This window comes from Onychomys torridus, chromosome 9 (genome assembly GCF_903995425.1).
Source record: "Onychomys torridus chromosome 9, mOncTor1.1, whole genome shotgun sequence".
In the NCBI taxonomy this organism is placed as follows: Eukaryota; Metazoa; Chordata; class Mammalia; order Rodentia; family Cricetidae; genus Onychomys; species Onychomys torridus.
Genome location: NC_050451.1, coordinates 75077299 through 75100609, shown reverse-complemented (window position 1 = coordinate 75100609; position 23311 = coordinate 75077299). Strand labels below are relative to the sequence as shown.

The following is a 23311-nucleotide window of genomic DNA, read 5'->3' as shown; positions in this document are numbered from 1 at the left end:
AGTTTTGTCCTGTGGTAAAGTTGGCCTTGGTGTCCTAGGTTAAGGGACTATTTAATTGTGTAATGTAATTTATGAGGAAATGCCCAGTGTTTATAAAAGTTTCAAAGTAAGTGAATGAAACAGTTTTTAATCGATAGTGGCACTTTTACCCAAAGGATTATGTAGTGGGTGTCTATTCTGGCAGGTGATTCTGAATATTCTTGATAGTCCTGGCTAGGCATTATTTCCAAGTAAATCACACTTGGGAATCACCTTGAATGCTCATTACACTTCTTGTTTGTTCTACTAAAATTAGAGAATATAAAATAAAAGTGTTACTTGTTTTTTTCCTTATTGATGCTTAATATTGGCATGAAGACAATTTGGATTTTAGTTTTTAAATGAGATAGTTTATAGTGGTTATCAACCTTCTTAATGCTGGTACCTTTTAATACAGTTCCTCATATTGTGGTGATCCCCAACCCACAGATTGAGAACCACTGGATTACACTGTTCACATAAGTTTAAAATTGATAGACAAAAGAAAAAGCTTGTTTATAACTTTATGTACTGACAGCTGAATATAGTAAAGTAGTAATAAAGTTAATTCTAAGTTGTAGATTCTTGCTAGCCTTTCCATTCCATTTCATTCATATTTCTTTTTAATGTACGTATATCTGAAGGTGTGCCTGTGGATGGGTGCATGCATGCTTGTGTCTATGTGGAAGTCAGATGTCAGTATGTAGGAGGCATCTATCTTATTGGAGGTAGAATTTCTGTCTGGGACCTGGAGTCTGGCTGTTTTCAGTCCAGTGAGCCTCAGGGATCCTCCAATCTTTTATTTTTCAGTGTTGTGGTTACATGCCCATGACATGATGCCTGGCTTCTGACGTGGGTGCTGACGATCTAACTCAGGTCCTCATGCAGTGTAGCAGGCGCTTCGTTGACTGAGGCATCTCTGCCGCTCCGATTCTGGCTGCTGTTTCTCTTTCAGTTTGCTATTTGTATCTGCATCCAATCTCAACACTGAAGTTATTGTATTGCCACAGATAGATAGATCTCATTAGGATTGGAATAAGGCCATGGAGTCTTTTATTTTTCCAGTTTGCATGAAACCTATTCATGGTAGTGAAAAATATACCTCAGCGTGGAGGTAAACTCTAAAAATGACCTTTTGATACTGTATGATGTGGAAGAGAAATACAGATGTGCTTAAGAATAGAATTGTCTTTTTGAAGATATTTGGGTAAAATTATGCTTTTAGCATGTTAAACTTCATAGTCCCTAGACACATAATTAGAGTGTCATGAGTACCTCTTCTTAAGATGTTTAAGCAGTTTGTAGCTGTAGTAATATGAAACTAATAAACACTTTGTAAGGAAGAATGATTATCTTGGCTTCAACCCCCGAAACAATACACAAACACTATTGAAATCCAGTGTTATCCATTGACTGAAGAATTAGTGTTTGGTTTTGCTGTTGCTGTGTTCATTTTATCTTCCAGTGTTCTCATTGATTCCTACAAATGTATCGATCAATGATGATAATGTCTTTCTAGTATCCATTTTTGTGACTTTTGCCATGCCTCTGCCTAGCAAGTGCTTATTTTGCATTCTGGCAGAAGTTCCTCACACCTGACCATCTTCAGCTAGCTGCTTGTATGTATTTGCCCAGTGCTCAAATAGTCGATCATTTTAAATTTAATCTGACTCTCCATGGTGTTAACTATCCCACTCAACTTGATGTATGTAAATTTAATGAGTGTGCTGTCTTGTAAAATCTACATTCATGAATGAAAATATTGAGTCTAGCATTTGTAATTCAGTTGAAAAAATGCCCACTCTCTGGTTGCCATTCTCTACTCAATTGGTCTTTACTGTCTAAATATGCTCATATATTAAGTTTACATCTTTTTGTTTCTCAGTTTTGCTGAAAATAGTGTCGAAATATTTACTTGTGCCAGTATTTTATCAGCATGTGATGGAGTTAGTGTGTCTAAAAACAGTAGCAAAAATGGTGAAGTTTTGGCATATAGGACCCTCTAGCCTCATCCAAGTGGTGGAGGAAGTCTTTGACCTGGTTTCCAGGCTGGGCCTGTCCTGATCCATTCAGTACCTTTGTGTAGCATGAATCTTAAAGGTACTTGTTAATAAATTCAAACCTGAGGCTAGTTATTGGGGTGAATGCTGGAAGATCAGAGAAATAAATCAAGCCACAGCTACCTCACCTTGCCAGTTCCTCAGCTGATCCTATTTCCTCAGACTGGAAACCTCTGTGTCTTCATCCGGAAAAATCTTAGCTGAATTGCTGCTCCAAAGCCTTAAAGCTTAACCAGCCAAATGCTTCTAGTTTCTGGTCCTCAAGCCTTATATACCTTTCTGTTTTCTACCATCACTCCCTGGGATTAAAGATGTGAGTCACCAGGCTTGACTGTATCCTTGATCAGATGGATTTCTGCCTCTGGAATGCTAGGATTAAAGGCATGTGCTACCACTGCCTATCCTCTATGTTTAATATTGTGTCTGTTCTCTCTCTGACCCCAGATAAGTTTATTAGGGTGCAGTATTTGGGGAACACAGTACCATCACACCTTTGTAAAAAGTAGAAGGTATATTTCTTTCCTTGGGTGTACATAGTACATAGCACCAGGCAAGTGACTAACTTAGTGATATTTGGGAGGAGTCTCAGCCTCATTCACTCCAATCAAGTGCTGCTGGACAATGCTCAGTCACACACTGACCCTGATCACATATCACCCAGGTTCGGTGTGTGTCTACTGTGTTCCTTTGCAGGCACGATGAATTTCAGCCCATCTTCTTTATAGCAGGACTTGAAGAGCTGACTTTGTGGTTGGAGCTATTTTTACCCTTGTCTGAAGGCATTTGAGAGTCTTCTAGGAGAAGCAGTTGCTTAGCGCTCTAGGCTAGGCCTGCAAATATATTTGTTTCCAGCTCCATGTTCCAGAATTTACCCTCATGGCATGATTGTTGTAAACTAGGACTGGAAAATTCTGTATGGGAAGTTTCATTTGTGCATTTAAAAAGTGTCCAGTGAGGACTATCCATTGTGAAATATGCAGCAAATTGCATTAAAAACAAACAAACAAACAAACAAACAAACAGTTGATCTGTAAGCTGCAAAAGGAAGTCACATGGAGTAAAGCAAAAGTATTAAAATAGTGGACCTAAGAGATTGTGAAAAGGAATTCATATCCTCTCCTTACCTCTGAAGCATACTCCCCAAAGAACCCTCCCTTATCAATGAAAAACAAAACAAAACATACACAAGCAAACCACTCTGCTCCTCCATCTTTCCAACACCTCTTCATTCATCCTAGTGGCACTGGGTGCTGCGGTGTGTCACACAGTATACCCTTTTGTCCAATCAGCTCCACCCACAAAATGTTCATTGCAATGAGTCATTGGTTTACTTCAATTGCTCTGACATACCATCATTATTGGAGCCTCGCTGAGACTCCTCTCAGACATCCTGCTGTTGCCTTGAGTCCTGGAGATCCTGTGGTTATTTTACAATAGGACCATTCCTTTTACACACTCCAATAGATCATAGATGTGGGAGATTAGGGTGGGCCAATTGAAGGCCCAGGATATGGGTCTGAGTGGTAACTGAGCTGGTTGGTTTGGGCCACTAGGACCTCATCCCTCAGGCAAGATGTGGGGCCAGCTCTCCCATGAAGGTGGTGTGGTGTGGGCCATCAACAAGTGGGAATTCTAACGAATGTAGAAATAATTGATGGAAGAGTTGGTCTGCATGAAGACAAAGTACTGTAGATTTCATTGGAAAAAAGGACAAGTTTGCAAGCAAGCAAAGTTGTAAGATGGAAGATTGAGGCCAAGAGTTCTTATAGATCTTTCAGCCAGCATTTCCTTGTGTCAGTATCTTCTGTAATTTTTGGACAGTTATTAAAGATCCATGAAATGAACATTGATAGAGCTGCTAACTAAGCTATAGACTGGATTTCCAGCCACCTCTCTTTCATGTCCAGGATCCAGTCACAGTTTGCGTCTTGTCCCCATGTCTGTACCATTCAGTGACAGGTCCCCTTATCTTTTATGACTGATACTTTGAAGAATCCTCCTTATTTTGTAGAGAGCTCTCAATTTGAGTTTGTCTGATTTTCTTTTCCCCTATGTCCTTCCCATAATTAGATTGAGAAATGCTTGGGGAGGAATATCATAGAGTTGATGTATCTTTCCCAATATTTCATTATCAGGGAATATATCATGTTGATGTCTGTGGTGATCTTAGCCTGGACTATTATGGAAGATGGAGTCTTCAGGGTTTCTCTTTTGTAAAGTTACTATTTTTCTTTTTATTAACAGGAGTTTTATACAGTTGTAGCAAATTACTTATCAGCGTTATGATTATGTCTTCTGTGAAGTTTCTATTCAATACTTTTAGCTACAGTATATATTTGATGAAGTAATACATTGAAGTAAGCTGCCATATTGGGGCTGTATAAAGACCTGCAGTTATTTATCATTTTTTGCCTTTATGTACAGTGTAGGAAGTATCACATATTAAATTTGGAAGGAAAAATCAGTTAATTCATAATGATTTATATTGCTCATTTAGGCAATCTATATGAGTTCTTTTTTTTAATTTTTAGGTATATTAGAAGCCTCATTTTAATGAAGGAAATTAATTTTACATGTCACAGTGGTTCTGGTTGATGCTCCCCCCACTCCCATCTGTCTTTCTCCAGGGTGGCCAGTGTGTACCTGAGGTGATAGGGTCCCCCAAATGACTTATTGTTATATTTTTCAGGTATTTGCCCTCCTCTCCCCCCACCCCTAGTCCTAACTCCCAGTGCTGGCTGGGTGGACGGTGTTGAGGCTGGCTTCTCCAGGTGATCCGTCCAAACTGTGTTGCAGTTTTGATTGAAGTGGCCCTTCACAGTTGACATCATTCTGTTTCCTCTCTTCTCTTCTCCTGAGATTGTCCGTATAATCGATTGCATTGGGTCATCTGTTATTCTCTGCCACTATGCCAGCTCAGCTAAGAAGATGGAGACTTGATTATTTTGAGAGAATATGAACCTAGAAATAGGAAAATTAATGTCTTGTTCATCCTGTCTTTCCCAGTCTTACTCTGCTCAGTTTTGTGGACAGTCTTCTGAGAGGCCTAATCTCTCCGGAATTGTAACACAAAATATAGATGTGTATTTCTAGGACAAAATTTCCTATGTGTTTTCTTGGGGACTTTATTACTTCTCAACGCTATGTGCTATTGCTTCAGGAGTTTTTCTTGTTAACACTGTTTTCTATAGATAAAAATCTATTTTAAAAAATCTTGCATTATGTACTTCCATATGATTATTTCTCCATCCTTGTTTTTCTTCACAATGCACTTTCTTTCTGAATATATAGAGAATAATAATTTGTTAGATGTAGTCATAGCACCTAGGGGTGCTCTGTTCTTCCAGTATTCTTCCTCTATCTCCTTCTTCCCTTTTTTTCTTTTTGTTTTTTCAAGATAGGGTTTCTCTGTGTAGTTTTGGTGCTTCTCCTGGATCTTGTTCTGTAGACCAGGCTGGCCTCGAACTCACAGGAGATCTGCCTGGTTCTGCCTCCTGAGTGCCTGGCCCCCTTCTTCCTTTAACAAAACAGGGCATTAGGATTCTGTCATCTCTAATTTCTCAGGAAGATAACTGCCATACTTAAATAAGAGAGTTGCCATAGTTTCCAGAGGAAATCAGTGGGAACTGCCCAAATCCTAGTTTAATTGTGCACAAGGTAAGAGTCTCTGGAGACAGCTGAGCCAGTGGCAATACTAATGTCTAGACTGGCACCTGGGAGGGTCTTTATTAAGGGAATTGTCTTAAAGGATTATGGAGCCTCATTCCCAGCACAGGCCTTCTATAAACAGAGAATGAGAAAGGCTAGTGGTTCCCAATGCAAGGCCCAGTCCCTGAGAACCTGGAGTGTGGAACTAGAGTACACATGGACCTGACTTCCAGAATTGGAAGGCTGTAGAGCCAAGATCAGGAAATAAGGGTACCCACTTGATAGAATAAATTCACCTTTACTTTGCCTTTTGATGTTCTAGGCCCTCAACTGATTGGATAGTACTTGCCTCATTGGATGAGTGTGAATCTTAAGTCCATTGATTCAAGTGGCCAATTTATTCAGGAAATGCCTTCCCAGACACTCTGTAGTGCTTATCAGATATCACAACCATTCTTAGTCATGGACAAATGTCATCTGCTAATACCTCTTTGAAAAGAAAGCAGTGGCTTTGTCTTTTTTCTATTCAACTATCTATTTTGAAATTTTATTTTGATTTCAGCTCAACCAATAAACTTTTGTTTCTCAGTATCCTGTGCCTATTAAGTATTTTAATTTGTTGTTGTAATTTAATACAGATCATAGATGATTCTGTCTCCCTACTTTATATAACAATTATTCCCCAACTCCATCTCTTTCCTCCAGTGTAGTTCTTTTTATGTTTAATTGTCACTCAATATTGTACATAGTCATGAGTTCCCGTGTGAATTCACTACATATGTCCAACGTGCAATGATCAAAGCAAGGAAATTAACATATCTGTAACCTCAACCATTTATCTTTTCTTTGTGTTAGAAACACTTGAATCCTTTTTCATTTTAAAATGTAAATAGATCAGGAATTAGTCACCCAGCTTTGCTTTAGAATGTTAAAACTTAATATATTTTATACCTCTAACCAGCTTTCTTTCTTCCCTTTATCTTTACCAGCCTCTGGCAAAACACTCTTCTACTGTGTATGTCCTCAGAGGTCAACTCTTTTACCATCCACTTAGGAGTTACAACATACAGTACTTGTCTTTTTATGCCTGATTTATGGCCAGTGTATTCTATAGATAAAAATGAGTTATCTATATTCATAATTAAGAATTAGGTATAATGCCATATTGTACCATGTAATGGTGAAATTTAATAGAGTCAATTGGCCTGACCATTCAAGGAACTCCTCAAATGTCTGCTTTATTGCTTGTGTCCTCTTTTGTTATCCATGTGCTATAATTCTGGAGCAAAGCACTATGTTGATAGAAGTTGAAAAAGGCAGAGCAACTATATCCTATGGAATAGTTAATCTCTGGGTTATTTAATGTACATTAAATCCATGTAATACTACTTATTATGTGAGTTTACATGTTACTTTCAGTTTTTTTATTTTGTGTCTGATCCCATTGATTAGAGCCTGAGCCTTGATAATTTCTTTCATTGTCGTTGTCGTCTGTGTGTGTGTATGATCTGTGTCTTAGTCAGTGTTCTATTACTATGAAGAGATACCACGACCAAGGCAACTCTTATAAAAGGGAGCATTTGATTGAGGCTTGCTTACAGTTTCAGAGGTTTTAGTCTGTTATCATGGTGGGGATCTTGGCAGCATATAGTCAGACATGGAGCTAGAGAAGTAGCTGAGAGTTCTACATCCAGATGAGAAGGCAGAGGGAAGAGAGGAAGAGAGAGAGACTCCATGGGTCTTTGAAACCTCAAAGCCCACTTACTTCCTCCAACATGGCCACACTTCCTAATCCTAATCCTTTCAAATGGTGACACTCTCTGGTGACCAAGCATTCAAATCTGTCAGCCAATAGAGGCCATTCTCATCCAAACCACAACGTTCTTGTGGAGATCAGAGGACAACTCTATGGCCTCTTTTACACAGGGATTTGAATAGAGGTCTCCAGGTTTGCACAGCAAACCCCATTACAAACTTAGCTGTCTTTTAAAGGGGCATCTCTTTGCATCAACCTCCTTTTTATGTGCTTTAGGATGGACTGAGGAATGTTTCTTTTGTCTTTTTGAGTGATATCAGCCTCCCTGTCACTGCCACAATCAAGTGTCCCCCAGGAATTCCAAAAATTTAAAATTTTCCCATATATGTATACATACATATATGTGTGTGTGTGTGTGTGTGTGTGTGTGTGTGTGTGTGTGTACATGGATGCATGTGTGGAGAGTGGTAGTCACTTCTCTCCACCATGTGAATCATTGAACTCACACTCAGGTTGTCAGGCTTGGCAGCAAGACTCTGAGCCATCTTGCTGGCCCTCAAAATCCTAGGTGAGGGAGGGTAAAGCCTATTGAGAAATACTAGCTTAGAGGGGGAAGGAAGCAGATAAACTGCTATTTACCTTGGCTATTTCTAACTAGGTCAAGAAGGGGCAGGGGTGACTAATTCCTTTTGTCAGTCTGTCAAACTGGAAGTTCTAAGATCTCAAAATTCCTGACTCTTTCCTTCTTTCCCTCTCTTCCTTTCTTTCTGTATAGTCTAAGCTGACCTCGATCCTTCTGCCTCACCCTCCCTAGGGCTCAACATACCTATCCATTGTAAATATTTCTATCAAGATAAAATGAAAGGAATTGTTATCCTAATGCGCTAGAATTGTTTTGTGTCAGATAAATGAATGATCTTCTTTGTTTGAAGAAGGAATGTATCATTCTTGGGAGAAATTTAGTTTGCTGGATTGCATATGTGATTTGAAGTTCTGATTTTATGTATTCATTTGTAGTAAGTAGTTCTAGAGTTTGTATACATGCAGTTGTTTTACGAATCATCGTGTGTGTGCCATGGGTCCTGAGGAAATTATCAATGATGTCCTTTTTCACCAGGCCTTTTGTCTTACCTCAGCCTCCCACCTTTCACCATACAACCTCTTAGGCAACTTGTGCAATTCATCTGCTTATGTGGCTACTTGCATTATTAGTCATAATTGGTCTTATAGCAAAGTATAGGATGCTTAGTTCCTTTGAGAAATTTTAGACTTTTATCTTCTTCCAATTCACCAACTCTTGTATTCATTCAGAAATTCAACTTTTATGTTCTTTATATCATTCAGTAAATTAACTATTTTGCATAGGGATGGATAGAAAGGATTAAAACCATAGACTGTTATGCCATTTTCTTGCATTAGTATTAGGTATTTGATATGCATGTGCTTGTAGCTATCCTGGGAGGTGGTGGCTTATTTACTTTTTATTTTTGTAGCACGCAGATTATCTCTTTAAAACAGTACAAGATAGCTTCAGGTGCAGCTGTTGTAAAATAAATAAATATATTGAAATTTTGAATCCTAATGACCTTATGAAAGGCAGAAATCTGCAACTGTCTAATTATCTATAGTGATGTGAATATAATTTTAATAGCCTACTGTGAATTTAAAGCTTTTCTGGTAAGTGTTTTACCTGTTAAATGATCTAGAATGCTTTCTGTCTACCCAGCTCTCCTTCCTTCAGGCAGAACCATGTGGAAATCATTCCAAAACAATTAATGCTGCTTTAGTCACAAATTATTGATTTTTCTGTTTCATAGAGTGTATGTTGAACTGCTGCTCTACTTAGATTCTAAAATCAGGCATTTTAATTGTGTTTTCCAGGAAGATATGAATTTAAATGAAGATAAAAAGGCACCATTGCGGGAAAAGGACTTCAGTATCAAAAAGGAAATGGTGATGCAGTACATTAATACTGCTTCTAAGACAGTAAGTAAAGCTGTCAGTTTGAAAAATAATGCTGCAGCATGTAGTGTGGCAAACAATGCATTTGTCTAATGAAGTGCTTGAGCTGGTGCAAAGCTGCAATCAGAAGGCTCTTGAATGCATAATTAGAACAAGTATTATAATAAATTAGCTTAAGATAGTTCCCATACTATTCTCTTAAATTTTTCGGGGGGTGGTGGTTTGGTTTTGGGTTTTGTGCAGTCTCACTGCTAGTGAATTAAGATGGTCATTGATTTCCAGTGTCACTTACACATGGGGATCGTATTTGTAATACAGATCTCTTGGAGACAGATTTTCCTCCACCCATCTAAGTTAGGATTCACAAGAATTATTTCCATAGTGTGCATTTCCTATGGGTAAGATCATCTTGTAATACCTTACAAATGTAAGTATTGAAAAGAACATTGTATCTCCCCATAGTGACCATTTCTCCAGGGAAACATGAATAGGAGCGGAAATAATGACAAAGTGTCTAAGACACTGATTGGCCTACAGAATCTGTTGCATTTACTTCACTGAAAAACAGATGAGCTTGATAGAAGTTGTGAAAAATGGGAATGGGATGAAAAATATAATATGGAAGTGTTCTAATTTCTTTGTTTTTGCTGTAATCAAACACCATAAACAATGTAGGGTGCAAAGGGTTTATCTCAGCTTACAAGTTCTAAGGCAGGAACCTGGGGGCAAGGTCCTGGAAACAGAGACCATGAAGGGATTTTGCTTACTGCCTTGTTCTCCAGGGCTTGCTCAGCCTGCTTTCTTATTCAGCCCAGGCCCGAGTACTCAAGTATGATATTGCCCGCAGTGGATTGGGTCTTCCACCATCTATTAACAATTAAAAAAAAAAAAATACTATACAGACAAGCCCACAGGCCTATCTGATAAAAATACTTCCTCAAGTAAAGTTCCCTCTTTCCAAAGTGTGTTAAGCTGACAACTGACATTAACCATGACAGGAGGTCAGCCATGAAGTGAAAGGCCATAGAGAGTGGTTTTGGCTGAATTTATAATGGGTTTAGAAAGAAGTTCCTTATCACACTGGTTTTTACGGGATACTTTAACCTAAGGCCAGACTATAAGTTATTTATACCTTATTTCTGTATATCTGGTAGACAGCCTGTAACTCAGAGGTATTTCTTTTGGAAGAAAGACTCAAGTGATGTTTAATTTTTAAACATATCTCATGTTGTAGCAGTCTCATCCTCAGTTGTAGAAGTCATGATAAGTAGTTTGTCTTTTTTAGCCTGGTATCGATAGGTTCTGTATTCAGATGCTATGACACTGATATTAGTGGCTTTTGCCCCTAAAAGGTACGTGATTGTCATTTAGGAGTTAGGTTTTTGTTTTTTTTTTATTTTTTATTTTTGTCTTTTGTGCATGGACATCTTAATTTACTTCTTTGATTTTCACTTTTTCTAACTGTAAAATGACAATTCCTGTGTCATACAGGCATTCTATCACCATTAAGTTGTTTGTTCCAGTTTTAAAACATTTGACACTGGTGACTACCTCTGTGATATTAGTAATTGTTTAGTTTTCTTGCTATTTGCTTACTCTTGCAATTGAAATCATTTTAGCACATTATACTGTTATATCAAATTTATCATAATAAAATATAGAAAAGTATCATGTAACACAGATTTACTATGGGTGTTTCCCCATTTTTAAAAAGACATGTTTATTGGGTGTTAATACTTGTTAGCCAAGATTCTAGACAACAGAGATGGGTTCCAAAGTACACTTGTCATTGTGTGTTAGTGGAACCATTTGGCCAACATATAACTTAAATACATAGGTAAAACATGTGAGATATAATGTACTAAACCCAAAGCAGGGTAGGTGAATTCTGTCATGTGGAGTAGCTAGGGATGATGACTGTTAGGAAAATTTAAATCTAACAAGACTAAACTTATTAGCTACAACCATGTAGGATAAGTTGTACAAATTTCAATGGGCGCAGAAAACCCTGTGTATTAGTGCATTTTAATCTAGAATTGGAGAAAATAAAGATTTACAAGACAAGATCACCTGTACTTGAACTTTGTAAAGTTCTTTAAGTTTTCATTCACTGATTTACAACTTTAGTCCTCTAATCATTTTGAACCAAGGGGAATTTATTTACAAGAATGAGGTAATTAAATAATCAGGACTGAAATAGACGAGTTATCTAGAGTGTGAGTGTAGCATTAACTCACTTATTAGTGTGTAGAATATCATTGCTTTTGCGAGGAGCGGCCTGAATAACTTGACAGGTGATTAACATTCTGGAAAGTTCAAGCTGACCAGCCACTTAATCCTGCTCTGCAAGTAGAGTCACATTTTATTAGCGCTAGTGTTCACATTTTTGTCCTGCCATTTTGTTTGTGTTAATGATGGCTGAAAAGTTACTGAGAAAGGCAGATCACTATTAGACTCATAATTTATAGGTTGTGAGCCATAGCCATCTGTACACCACCACCATAGGTCTCTCTACAGAGATCAAGAAATTTGTGTCAGGCATATGTTTATTAAGAATTTTGTATTATGAATTTGATTTGAATCTTTTTTTGTGAGTAAACTTAACCAATTTTTGAAACTCATAATTATATCTGCAGATAAATTGATTTCAAAATGCTGTGAGAGGCCAGCAAGTTGGCTCAGTGGACAAAGGCATTTGCTGCCAAGCCTGATGATCTTGGTTCCAGTTGTCCTTTGATATTCACACAAATAATGTGGCATACCCATGGACCCCAACTCATCCCCTCTCTACACACAAATAAATAATAATAAAAAAGTTTTCAAAAAGACAAAACATGCTTCCAAATAATAACCCAAAAAGGTCTAACAAGGTTACTTCTTAGAATAGGAGAAAAAAAAAAAACCCAACAACATTAAACTTAACTCATTCACAACACTTTATAAGTTTGAATTTAGGTTGCTAAATAGTTATGCTGAAATTTTGCAGTCAAGAATTATTAAAATTGTCGGGCATTGGTGGCGCACGCCTTTAATCCCAGCGCTCGGGAGGCAGAGCCAGGCGGATCTCTGTGAGTTCGAGGCCAGCTTGGGCTACCAAGTGAGTTCCAGGAAAGGCACAAAGCTATCCAGAGAGACCCTGTCTTGAAAAACCAAAAAAAGAAAAAAGAAAAAAAAAAAGCATTATTAAAATTTTACTAAGTAGGGTCATATTAGGAATTGACAATGGCAGATTGGCTTTTTCATAACTTACTAGGATGTGGACATGTGGTTCAAGTAGTATGGTGGGCAAGTTTGATAGGTGGCTATTGGGAAATCTTTTTCTCCTGGATTTAAAGATCCTAAGGTGGGAGATTATCATTTTCTGGGAGTGGCCATAGTTGCAGGAGGTTTCATGATAAATTGAGGATAGAACTATGGAGCAATGACTTGGGCCCAGTACAAATATAATTATGCAATAATGTACATTCCTATGTAAGTTGCTTTGGGTTTTCTGTGCTTCTCTAAATGACCTGATGGGCCAGCCACATGCACTGACTGATGTGGGTGATTTCTAATTCTGTTCTATTCTAGAAATTGCCATTCCATTCAAAAGAACATGGTAAAATCCCCTTGCACAGTGTATGTCCTCCGAGCATAATTGACACTGATATTGCAAGGCCCTGTGTGCAGCTCTTGGTCCTGCCATTTAGCATGGTCAGTGGAGAAGGGTCTTCTAGAAAATGCAGACATGGTTTCTGTTTGGTTACATAGCTGGAGGGTCAGACTTTAAAACTAGATGTGATTAGACAGGCAAATTGGGGAATGATTCACAGTTCCCAGTAGTGTAGTATCTGAAAAATTGAAAGTCTGGGAGAATACACAGGAATATCTCCTCTTTATGTCTAAGGATTGTCTTTAAGAAAACTAGGAATTAAAACACAATGTACCACATAAATGATAAATATATGTGAGTACAAATGCAGTTCTTCAGAAATTATCTTCCCTTAAATGCTTGCAGCATATTCCAGCCATCGTCAGCTGATGGTTCTGTCACCAAGAGTCCTGGACCGTAAGTGGGTTAGTGAGGCTTTGGGGACACATCCTAACCAAGTTGCTGCTGCACCTGGACTTCTCTCCTCTTTCTCTTTGGACTGTGCATATTACAGTAGGTTTGTGATTCTGGTGTTTATATTAGGGCTTATTTTGTTGTGGTTGGTTGAGTTTATAGTCAGGTTAAACATTCTTCGTGGGATTGATAACAAAAGTCTGTAAGAGAGGCCATGGAGACCATAGATGAAGTTATAAACAATTAAAGAATGCGTTAACCATTTTTGGTTTAGAATAGGGTTTATACCAATAAGATTTCTTTTTCCTTTGGTTCATAATTCATGTGCTTTCATTCATTTGGCTATTTGTCCCTGTGCTTTTTCCAATCTTGGTCTCAACAATTCATGCTCTTTCTCGACAATTGGACACTTGGAGCTTCACCTGGGGCCTGGCTGAGAATCTCTGCATCCACTTCCATCAGTTATTGGATGAGAGTTCCAGCACGACTGTTAGGGTGTTTGGCCCTCTGATCACCAGACTAGGTGAGATCAGGCTTTCTCTTGACCATTGCCAGCAGTCTACAGAGGATGTATCATTGTGGATTTCTGGGGACCTCTCGAGCACTCTGCCTATTCCTGTTCTCATGTGGTCATCATTTTATCATGGTCTGTTATTCCTTGTTCTCCCTTTCTGTTCTTGATCCAGCTGGGATCTCCTGCTCCCCTAAGCTTTCTTTCCCTCAAACCTTGCCCTTCATTACTCCCCCAGCTGGATCAGGCCCTCTGGATAAGTGAGACAGTTGAATAGCTTGAACTGTTTGGGAGGCATCCAGGTTGTGGGACCAGGACCTGTCCTTAGTGCATGAGCTGGCTGTTTGGAACCTTGGGCTTACACAGGGACACTTTGTTCAGCCTAGAAGGAGGGGACAGGACCTGCCTGTACTGAATCCACCAGGTTGAATTGAATCCCCAGGGGAGTCTTGGTCCTGGAGGAGATGGGAATGGAGGGGAGGGGCTGGGGGGAAGATGGGGGTGGGGGTGGGAGGGGGGAGGACAGGGGGAACCCATGGCTGATGTGTAAAATTAAAACACAAATAAAAAAAAAAGATTCCTTTTTCCCCATCACAAAAGATTGTTAAAAATAAGGCACATACTGCGCCTTTTTATTCTTTCAAGAGAGAAGATTCTTCCAATGTTGTTCCATCCATGGTTGTCGTAGTAATTTATGGCCATTGAACAGTGAAGCATAGGGCAGTGGGTTCTTAACCTTCCTAATGCTGTGACCCTTTAATTCTCATGTTCTTGTGACTCCCACCCATAAAATTATCTCATTGCTACTTCATAACTATAATTTTGCTACAGTTATGAATTGTAATGTAAGTATCTATGTTTTCCTATGGTGTTAGATGACACAGGTTGAGAACTGCTCCCTTGCAGACTCCAAGCTATTTCCCACAGAAGTGCAAGCAGACCCATTTACCACGTGAGCTCCTTGTGAGGAGGAGTGGCTTGCTTCTGAGTTTCCCTGGAAGTCTGCTTGCTGCCTCTAACTTTGGGCTCACCTTTCTTAGTCCACCTGGTTTCTGTGTGACTGTCCGGATTCCAGTGCTTTTACTAGAAAAGTTCAGGTAGCTTAACGTTCTTTCCTAAATATTACTGAGTTTGTTCACAGGTTTGTGCTGCATTTGGTTATAAAGCAATGCAAGCTTATAATTCAAACAGAATAAGCACAATACGCACAGTATGCCTGTCAAGACCAAACATAATCCTGGAATCAATCACTGATTATATCTTAGTAAATGTTCTCCCACATGATCTGTGCTTTTCTTTTTAAAAATCTTTAAGATGAGAGGAATGGGGGGATGATATAATTGTATTTAAATTAAAAATCATATGCAGTATTAGGTTTCATTCTGGTACTTTGAAACAAAATTGTATTTGTTAATAACGCTTTTCTCTACCATTCCTTGGGCCCCGCCTCCTGTCTACTTTCTTTTTTTTTTTCAAGACAAGGTTTCTCTGTAGCTTTGGAGGCTGTCCTGGAACTCGCTTTGTAGATCAGGCTGGCCTTGAACTCACAGAGATCCACCTGCCTCTGCCTCCCGAGTGCTGGGATTACAGGCGTGCACCACCACTGCCTGGCTCCTGTCTACTTTCATCATCTGATCTTATTATGATTTCAATGTTTCATTGATTCCAGCTCTGAGTGCCAAGTGACCTCTTTATTCTTATAGTCCTTTCATTTTGGTTTTTATTCATGAAATGATATTTTTATCTCTTAAACATTTCAAGATTGGCATCTATACATTATGCATAGTCCAAACAGGAAACAGTTATCTCATTTCTTACCCTGAAGTGAATTTTTAAATATTTTGTTTAATTACAAAAATTGTTTAAATCTTTTCTATTTAAATTCTTTTGTTTCAATCCATAGTTTTTCTTTTTAAAATATTTGTTTCTTATCTTCTGTATTTGCTGAATGTCTGAGCTCATATTGAAGTTGTTACATTAAAATATGTATTTACATTTTTTCCCATGTAGTATATTTTGATCGTATTTTTCCCTCTCTCAACTATTCCCAGATCCTCTCCTACTCCATGCCCACTCAAATTCATGTTCTCCTTCCCATCCTCTCAAAAACAAAAAGAAGGAAAATTCAAAGAGAAACCCTACCCCCAAAAAAAATCAAAGTGCAGAAGTCAAAACAATGAATAACAACAAAAAGATCATTAAGACAAAAAACAAACAAACAAAAAAACAAACAAAAACAAACAAACCCCAAACAAAAGCTCTACCACTCAAAGTAAACGTGGTGTCCATTTTGTGATGGCCAACAGATGTCTTTCATTCTTTAGGATTGTTCTACTTTTGATTCCATTCACAGCATCTTCTGATCCAGGTAGAGTCCCATTCCAACTGGGAACCCAGGGAGCTGAGTGTTGGGAGTTCATGGAACATTGATGCCCAACCTGTTCAAATCTTTTCTGGGGCTTGTGTAGTCCACTCCTATGACCACAGACCAAACTCCTGGACATTTGTCAGTGACCAAACTCCTCAAGCGCCACTGAAACTGCTGCTAGCTCTCTGGACCATTTTGAGTTGATTGCCATCACTTGGTTGGCTTCCTTAGTTTTTTCATGTCAGGTTTTGATAATGTTGCAGGCCTTGTGGCAATTGATGGTGTGTCTCAAACTACTTTAATTTGGAATTGTTGGAGGACTGCATTGTTATCTTGTGTTATCCTTTTTTTAAAATTACCACTATTTAGTAATTTTGTCTTTTTCTGTGAGAACCCGGGAAGCTTCCAGAACTACAGTACCTCTGCTATGTACCCAGACTCTCCAGTCCTCTGGATTTTCTTTGTTGTATGTGAAGTTGTAATTTAGGTTAAAAATGGTTCCCTCATCTCCTCCTCCTCCTCCATTTTCTGGGGAGGAGTAATGATTGATGGAGGGAGACCCATTTTTTTTCTGTATAACTTACCTGGTAGCTCTAGTTTGCAGTTTATTGCATCTGCAAACTCTCATCAAACCCCTAAATGGTCCATGACTTACAAATAGATTTAGATGAAATGCTAGTTTTAGCTTGACTTTCTGCTACGCTTGCATGAGACTGTCATCTCATGTAGTTCCAGTAAGCCATGCAGCATGCGTCATTTGCTGTATCCTGATTAGGTGGGAAATGGAGACTGCCCTTCAGTGTTGTACCTCACCCATGGAAAAAGAGGTCTCATCTGCTTGTGTGTGTCTATAAATTAGTGAGTGTGTTAAATCTATCACAGCATGAAATCACTTCAAGCACTGTGAAAGAATATCTTAAAAAATTTAAATTGATTGCAGATGTTAGTGCAATTAAGCAGGCCTGATGAGCTAAGAATCATGGTTCTCAGATTTGAATATGAATGCATTTAAAAAAATTACCATGATGTACTCCATGTAAATGGGGTTCCTAGGCATCTGAGAGGTTTTAATCACCTTCTGTTTTCAAATGGTTCAGAAACATGAAAAGTAATGTGTGACCCCTTATGTAGATACCTGAATCACCTAAAATAAATATGTATTAGTTTGAAGTATGTAATTCTGTGGTATCCTTATCCAACAAGAATTGATGCTGATTATTCCTTCCATTATTTTATTTTTCTACCAATCGGCTTTATCTGTTCTTTGTGTCTGTACTTCAATAAAAAAAAAATATTCTATTGGTAGAGGAAAATGCAACATTACTTGACCCTAAACTTTCAGGTTGAAAAAGAGATGCAAGGCGAACAGGCTGGAGTAAAGCATTTACAGGCATCTGTTGGTGGGACTCCACCTTCCTGGCTTCTGCTTTCACTACTAAAACACAAAAGAAGAATTTCTACTTGTTTGAAAAGTAGCATACTAGATTGTAAATTAGGCAGACTTTAACAAGATGAAATAGAGTATATGGTGTGCTCATTTTCAATTTGTCTCAAAATTGATCCATGGTTTAAGTAATTATGCTCATTAACTTCTATAACATTGTAAAATGTTATGGACATTGGGACTTTCAGTCCCATAGTAAAGTAAAATACCAAAATAGCAGGGAACCATTTAAGTACATATTTAAGAAACTAAAATTACTGAAAAGTTCTGAAGAATAGCATCATTAATGACTGGAAACAAAGAATACACTTTTTCAAAGATGGTACAAGTTAAAGCTTTGTTCTACAATTATATACAAAAACTTACTTGATTCTGTCATGTGGCCTATACTTTGTTTTTAGGAGTAGTAAATGCAACTCAAATTATTAAATTCAAGGACTAGCTAGAACTACAAAAGTTTACAGGTGTGTGCGTGCGTGTGTGATAGAGAGGCAGCATTTAAAAGTCTCCTAATAGTTTGCCTTTCTCCTGTTTTATTGAAGTTCAAAGTAAAAGTAGAAAATGAGACTGGATGAATAAATGTTATGGTAGAAGCTTTGTGATTCACATCTGTGATACAAAGTTGAATATAAAGTTAATAATGCTGAGCATCATAAAAATACACTTTGCATTCTCAGAAGCATATATATTTACCTGCTTGTCTTTGAATATAATGTCGGCAATATATGTTTAGGCCTATAAGTTATTTCAGCCATATCTAATTTGATTTTTTGAGACAGGGTTTCTCTGTGTAGTTTTGGTGCCTGTCCTGGATCTTTCTCTGTAGAGCAGGCTGGCCTTGAACTCACAGAGATCCTCCTGGCTCTGCCTCCTGAATGCTGGGATTAAAGGTGCGTGCTATCCCTGCCTGCCACACCTAATTTGAAACAAGTCCCTTTGAACAGATTTCTAAACTTGCCCTTCCTAAGAATGAATATAATTGTCTTCCCTTGCCCCCGTAGTGTGTGTGTGTGTGTGTGTGTGTGTGTGTGTGTGTGTGTGTGTGTGGGTGTGTGTGGGTGTGGTGGTATATGTATGAGCATATGTTGATGCACTCAGCATCTCACTGTGTATGCATATGTGGTTGTAAGTGGATGGTGTTGGGTATCTTTCTCCTGTAATGCTGTCTACCTCTGTTTTTTGATATGGTCTTTCATTGAACCTGTAGCTCACCATTTAGGCTAGACAAAACACATTAGCCCCAATGTACTCAGTGTGTCTCTCGTCTTAATCCTTTCCCTCTGTTCTGGAGTCACAGATATTTGCCAATATAACATTGGTGTCATTAAAGAAAAGAAAAATTAGTTCTTAGCATTCCCAGAATTAAGTTCATAGGAACAGACATATGTAGCTCCCACAATGGGCATTTCTCAATATTGTAGCCTGGTCTTCCATTTCTATGACTAGCAGGCTGTCTCCAGAACCTTAGAGCACTCAGTTTATTTACTTCTCCTGTTTACGTCCTTAGTGATGTCACGAAAATACCTTTTTTCTGTAGCATGTTTTATTACCCCTTTATTCTACCTTCATTGCTTTAGGAAGTGACTCACAGAAAACAGATCCCACTGGCTGTGCATCTTACAGGATGGCCATGTTGGCAGGTCCAGATGTGAGTTCTCCAGGGACTAAGAACCTGTCCTTTCTATATCTCTTGGCTTTGTTTTTCTATGAGTTGGTTTATTTGTCCATCTTCTTTACTTAGTCTACGCACTTAGTAACAGAAGCTCTTGGCTTCATGTCTTTATTTTGATTAGTAATCGTTTAGAATTTTAGAAAATGACACAGTAGTTTTAAAAAGTCTTAGGCCATTATGCTTGTAAACCTTGACCCCTTATTTTTATATATAATATACTAATATTATTTCCAATTTGAAAATTGGAAGTTTAATTAATATAAATGTTTCATTGAAAAACTTTCCTGCATTTTAAAATGTGAAATTAGTTTTCTTGTTGTTATCTCTTGGTTTTTATTGTATTTGACCCTGGTGGATTTATGGCAAAAAACAGAAGACACCATTTTTTTTTTTCTCTAAGATATTCTTAGGTTGACTACATATTACCTGCTAACATAATTTTAAAAATTGTGAAATGTCATAGATTTTTCCAACCCTTTTTGTAGTTTGCCCTTTTTGTACTGAAAATTATACTTTTGTTTCTACTTCTAACTATAATCTTAAACCCCTTTTATTTTATCCTTTATAAATGAATTTAGCATACTCATTGAGGAATGTTCTGGTATCTTGCAAGAGTGTGCTTTAACTATTGTATTTTTCCAAACTTGGTGTCAACTCTTGATTTTAAAAAAATCGACCCCTACATTTTTTATTTTTTAAATTTATTATTATTTTTATTGTTGTTTGTTGAATTGCAGTGCTGAGGATTGAACCATGTGCCATCTTGATAATCTTGCCAACCCCAGGTAACTCGGCTGTTTTAGCCCTCTCTTACTCTTCCACGGTCTGGCTCTTCCTTTTCCTCACCATAGCCAGCTCCTGCCTCCATTTAGCCATATTCCACAAAGACTCAGGTTGAACGGGTTGTTTCACTCCAGTCTTGTCGTCGTCTTCGCCAACTGTATTAATGATCAGAGCCCAGAGTGAGAGATGACCTGGCCCTGCCCTCATATGTTACATGCAAAAGCTAAACGCATGTAGACATGGGTCAAGTTTATTGGTTGTCCAGACAGGGTGGATCCCTATGAGCATATCACCTTTGCAAACTTATCAGTGTTTACATGTGACTCTTGGAGGCTCACAAACTCAGTTCTTCACAATGATAAGTAGTATATACTGTACAACATGTATTGTACAATATGGTTTAGTATGTTCTTAATGAGAAGACATATCATATAAGCTAATACACAATGATGTTTAAAATTGAAAGCATCTTAATAATTCATGATCAGGAAGAAAAGGATCGTTGAAGTGTTTTCTCATAGGCTAGTCTATATAGAAGACATATGAGTTGTTTACTTAGTTTGTGGATGATTTATGGAGACAATTGACCATACATATATGTAGACTAAGATCCTGTTACTGTGAATGCCCTTAGCAACATCTTATGTTTATCTTAAGTGTCCTAAAATTCATGTAGTTGTCCATTTACTTGATGTGATCAGACAAGAATCTTCATGAGGCTAGTAATACCTGCTGTGACACATAGTAGATGTATGTGTTTATGTTTCTGGTTTTCCCTTTTCCTAAGGAGTCTGGGAGATAGCAGAATGTTACATCTGTGGGGTGGTAGCCTAATTGAAGATACGAATGCAGACAGCCTCCTCTTATGATACATAGTATTAGTTATAGTACTTTTTAATTGGTACATTTGTTCTTTTAATGGTAATTAAAACATTCACTTTGAGTTTATACTCTTTATATATATATATATATATATATATATATATATATATATATATGAGTTATTTTAATGGGGATTTATAATTCCTTGTATTTTGAGTTTTTCTCTAATTAACTGAAGTTACTTATAAGATTTGGTGTTACTTTATAGTTGGTAAATTTATCTTCCCTAAATTATACATCCTGTCCCTGTTGCCTTTTAGGGGAGAATCAGCCATGGACAAGTTTCATATCTCATTTTTTTTCTTACTATTTGGATTTCATAACTCATGATCATTATATATTTCCTTCTATCATTTTTGAAAATTTTCATAGGACAGAAGGTTGTTTAAATAATCAAAATAAAATGATTACATATTCTGAGATCAACTTGTTTAGTAATCAAGTGACATCCCAAGTACCATTCATTTATTCAGATGCTCATATTTAAAATTATTAAAATCAAAGATGCAACTTAAAAAGATAAAGTATCATTTATTGAAGCAGTCTTTAATGTAGAATGACTTTTTTTACTGTCTTATTGCTCTGTCTGGTCTACTTAAAAGGAAAATGGTCTATGATTTAAAAATACTCTTCATATGAAGAGTGCTTTTGAATACTTTTCTTGTGATATATGATCAAAAGCATTCAAATACAAATAATATAGTATAAAGAATGAATAGATAGAAATACTTTAATTATATTTACATAGTTTTTATTTAAGTATAATAACAAAATCCAAGGTAACAATATGAATAAGGGGGAATGGGATGAAGGTATTGAAAGTAACTCATCCTCTTTGTCTGATAAAAGTACAAAATTTGGAAGATAGAAGACAGCATGAAAAAGGAAACAAGTCCTAATCAACGATGAGACACAGCTAAAATATTATGGTTGTTTTGATTTTGAAAAGGCATATGGAAGTGATTTTGTAACAGTAAAACTAAGATTAGAGGAAATTGCTCTTTTCTTTTATTGTCTGTGTTCTCATGGAAGTCTGAAGACTGGGTTAAAAACTATGAACAACATAGCTACCAAAGGGACTATGAAATGGGATGTGCTATTATTAGGTTGCCATCCATTTTGAGACTGTGTTGATAATTTAAAAAAAAAGATGGATACAAGGCCCTTCTCTGAGATGGTATTGGATTGTATGGCATTATATCTGACCTATATGACGGACTTGAGCAACTTGGGCAAACATTCCTCAAAACTTCTTAGAGGTCAATGTGTGCCCCTTCTAGTTTGGAGACATAGATACTGGAAGTGTACTCTTTGCATTTGGTAGGTTCTAATGCTAAGAGAAGCTGTTTGAATGCTTTAGTAAAGAAGGAATACGATTAGACAAGTATAGGAACCAGATTTTTGAAAGATTTTGGTCAGACGTAGGCTTCTCAGGAATGTTTGTATTGACTTGCACAGAGTATTGAAGCGAACCATATGCATGTGCAGTTACTCCAACAGGAAGATTATATACACAGTACTACCCTTTAAGGAGGAGACACAGAAGTTTCCCTTCAAAGTTATGGGTAGTGCTTGGACATCTTCTTCTACAAGGTGATGGTGTAGGTGACTGTCAAATCTGAGTATAGTTTTTTCCTTCTCCCTCCTCCCCATTGTATTCAGCTCTGAAAGTACCCCAAAAACTGGTACATTGGGATGGAGTCATTGAAGAACAAGTTAGGAAAAAGTGAATATCCACAGCTGTACTCATGCCTATACATTGAATATTCTGAGTGGGCTCTATACTGACAATCATGAGAATCTTTCAATATTAGGTTAATTAATATTGAAGAATTAATATTGGTGGAATTCTCTATTCAGAAAAACTTATTTTTTCTTAGTACCCCAGATGGCATATTATTTAGAATAATATTCTGAGGTAATATTGCTAAAAATAATATCAGAATAACATTTCTTTCATTTAAACTAGAAATTTATTCAAAGGGGGAATACATTTCCTAATGAAAATTATAGATTAGTAAAGGGGACTGAGTAAATACAGTCAAATTAAAAGCTTTGAAGAAAATATTGGTTTTGTATCAGTGTGCAAAGAACATAGAGAAATCATTAAGAGAAAGATGAAAAACCCAAAGGAATTACTTTTTATGAGTAGACAGTTTACC

General features: G+C 37.4%; 1 protein-coding gene across 1 annotated transcript in view; it reads left to right on the top strand.

The window, feature by feature from the left end:
- The window catches only part of Diaph3 (diaphanous related formin 3), a 483673-nt gene that overhangs the window by 63899 nt on the left and 396463 nt on the right, over positions 1-23311 (top strand). The window contains 1 exon segment of the mRNA XM_036199401.1: positions 9364-9468. Coding sequence (XP_036055294.1) covers positions 9364-9468 — 105 coding nt within the window.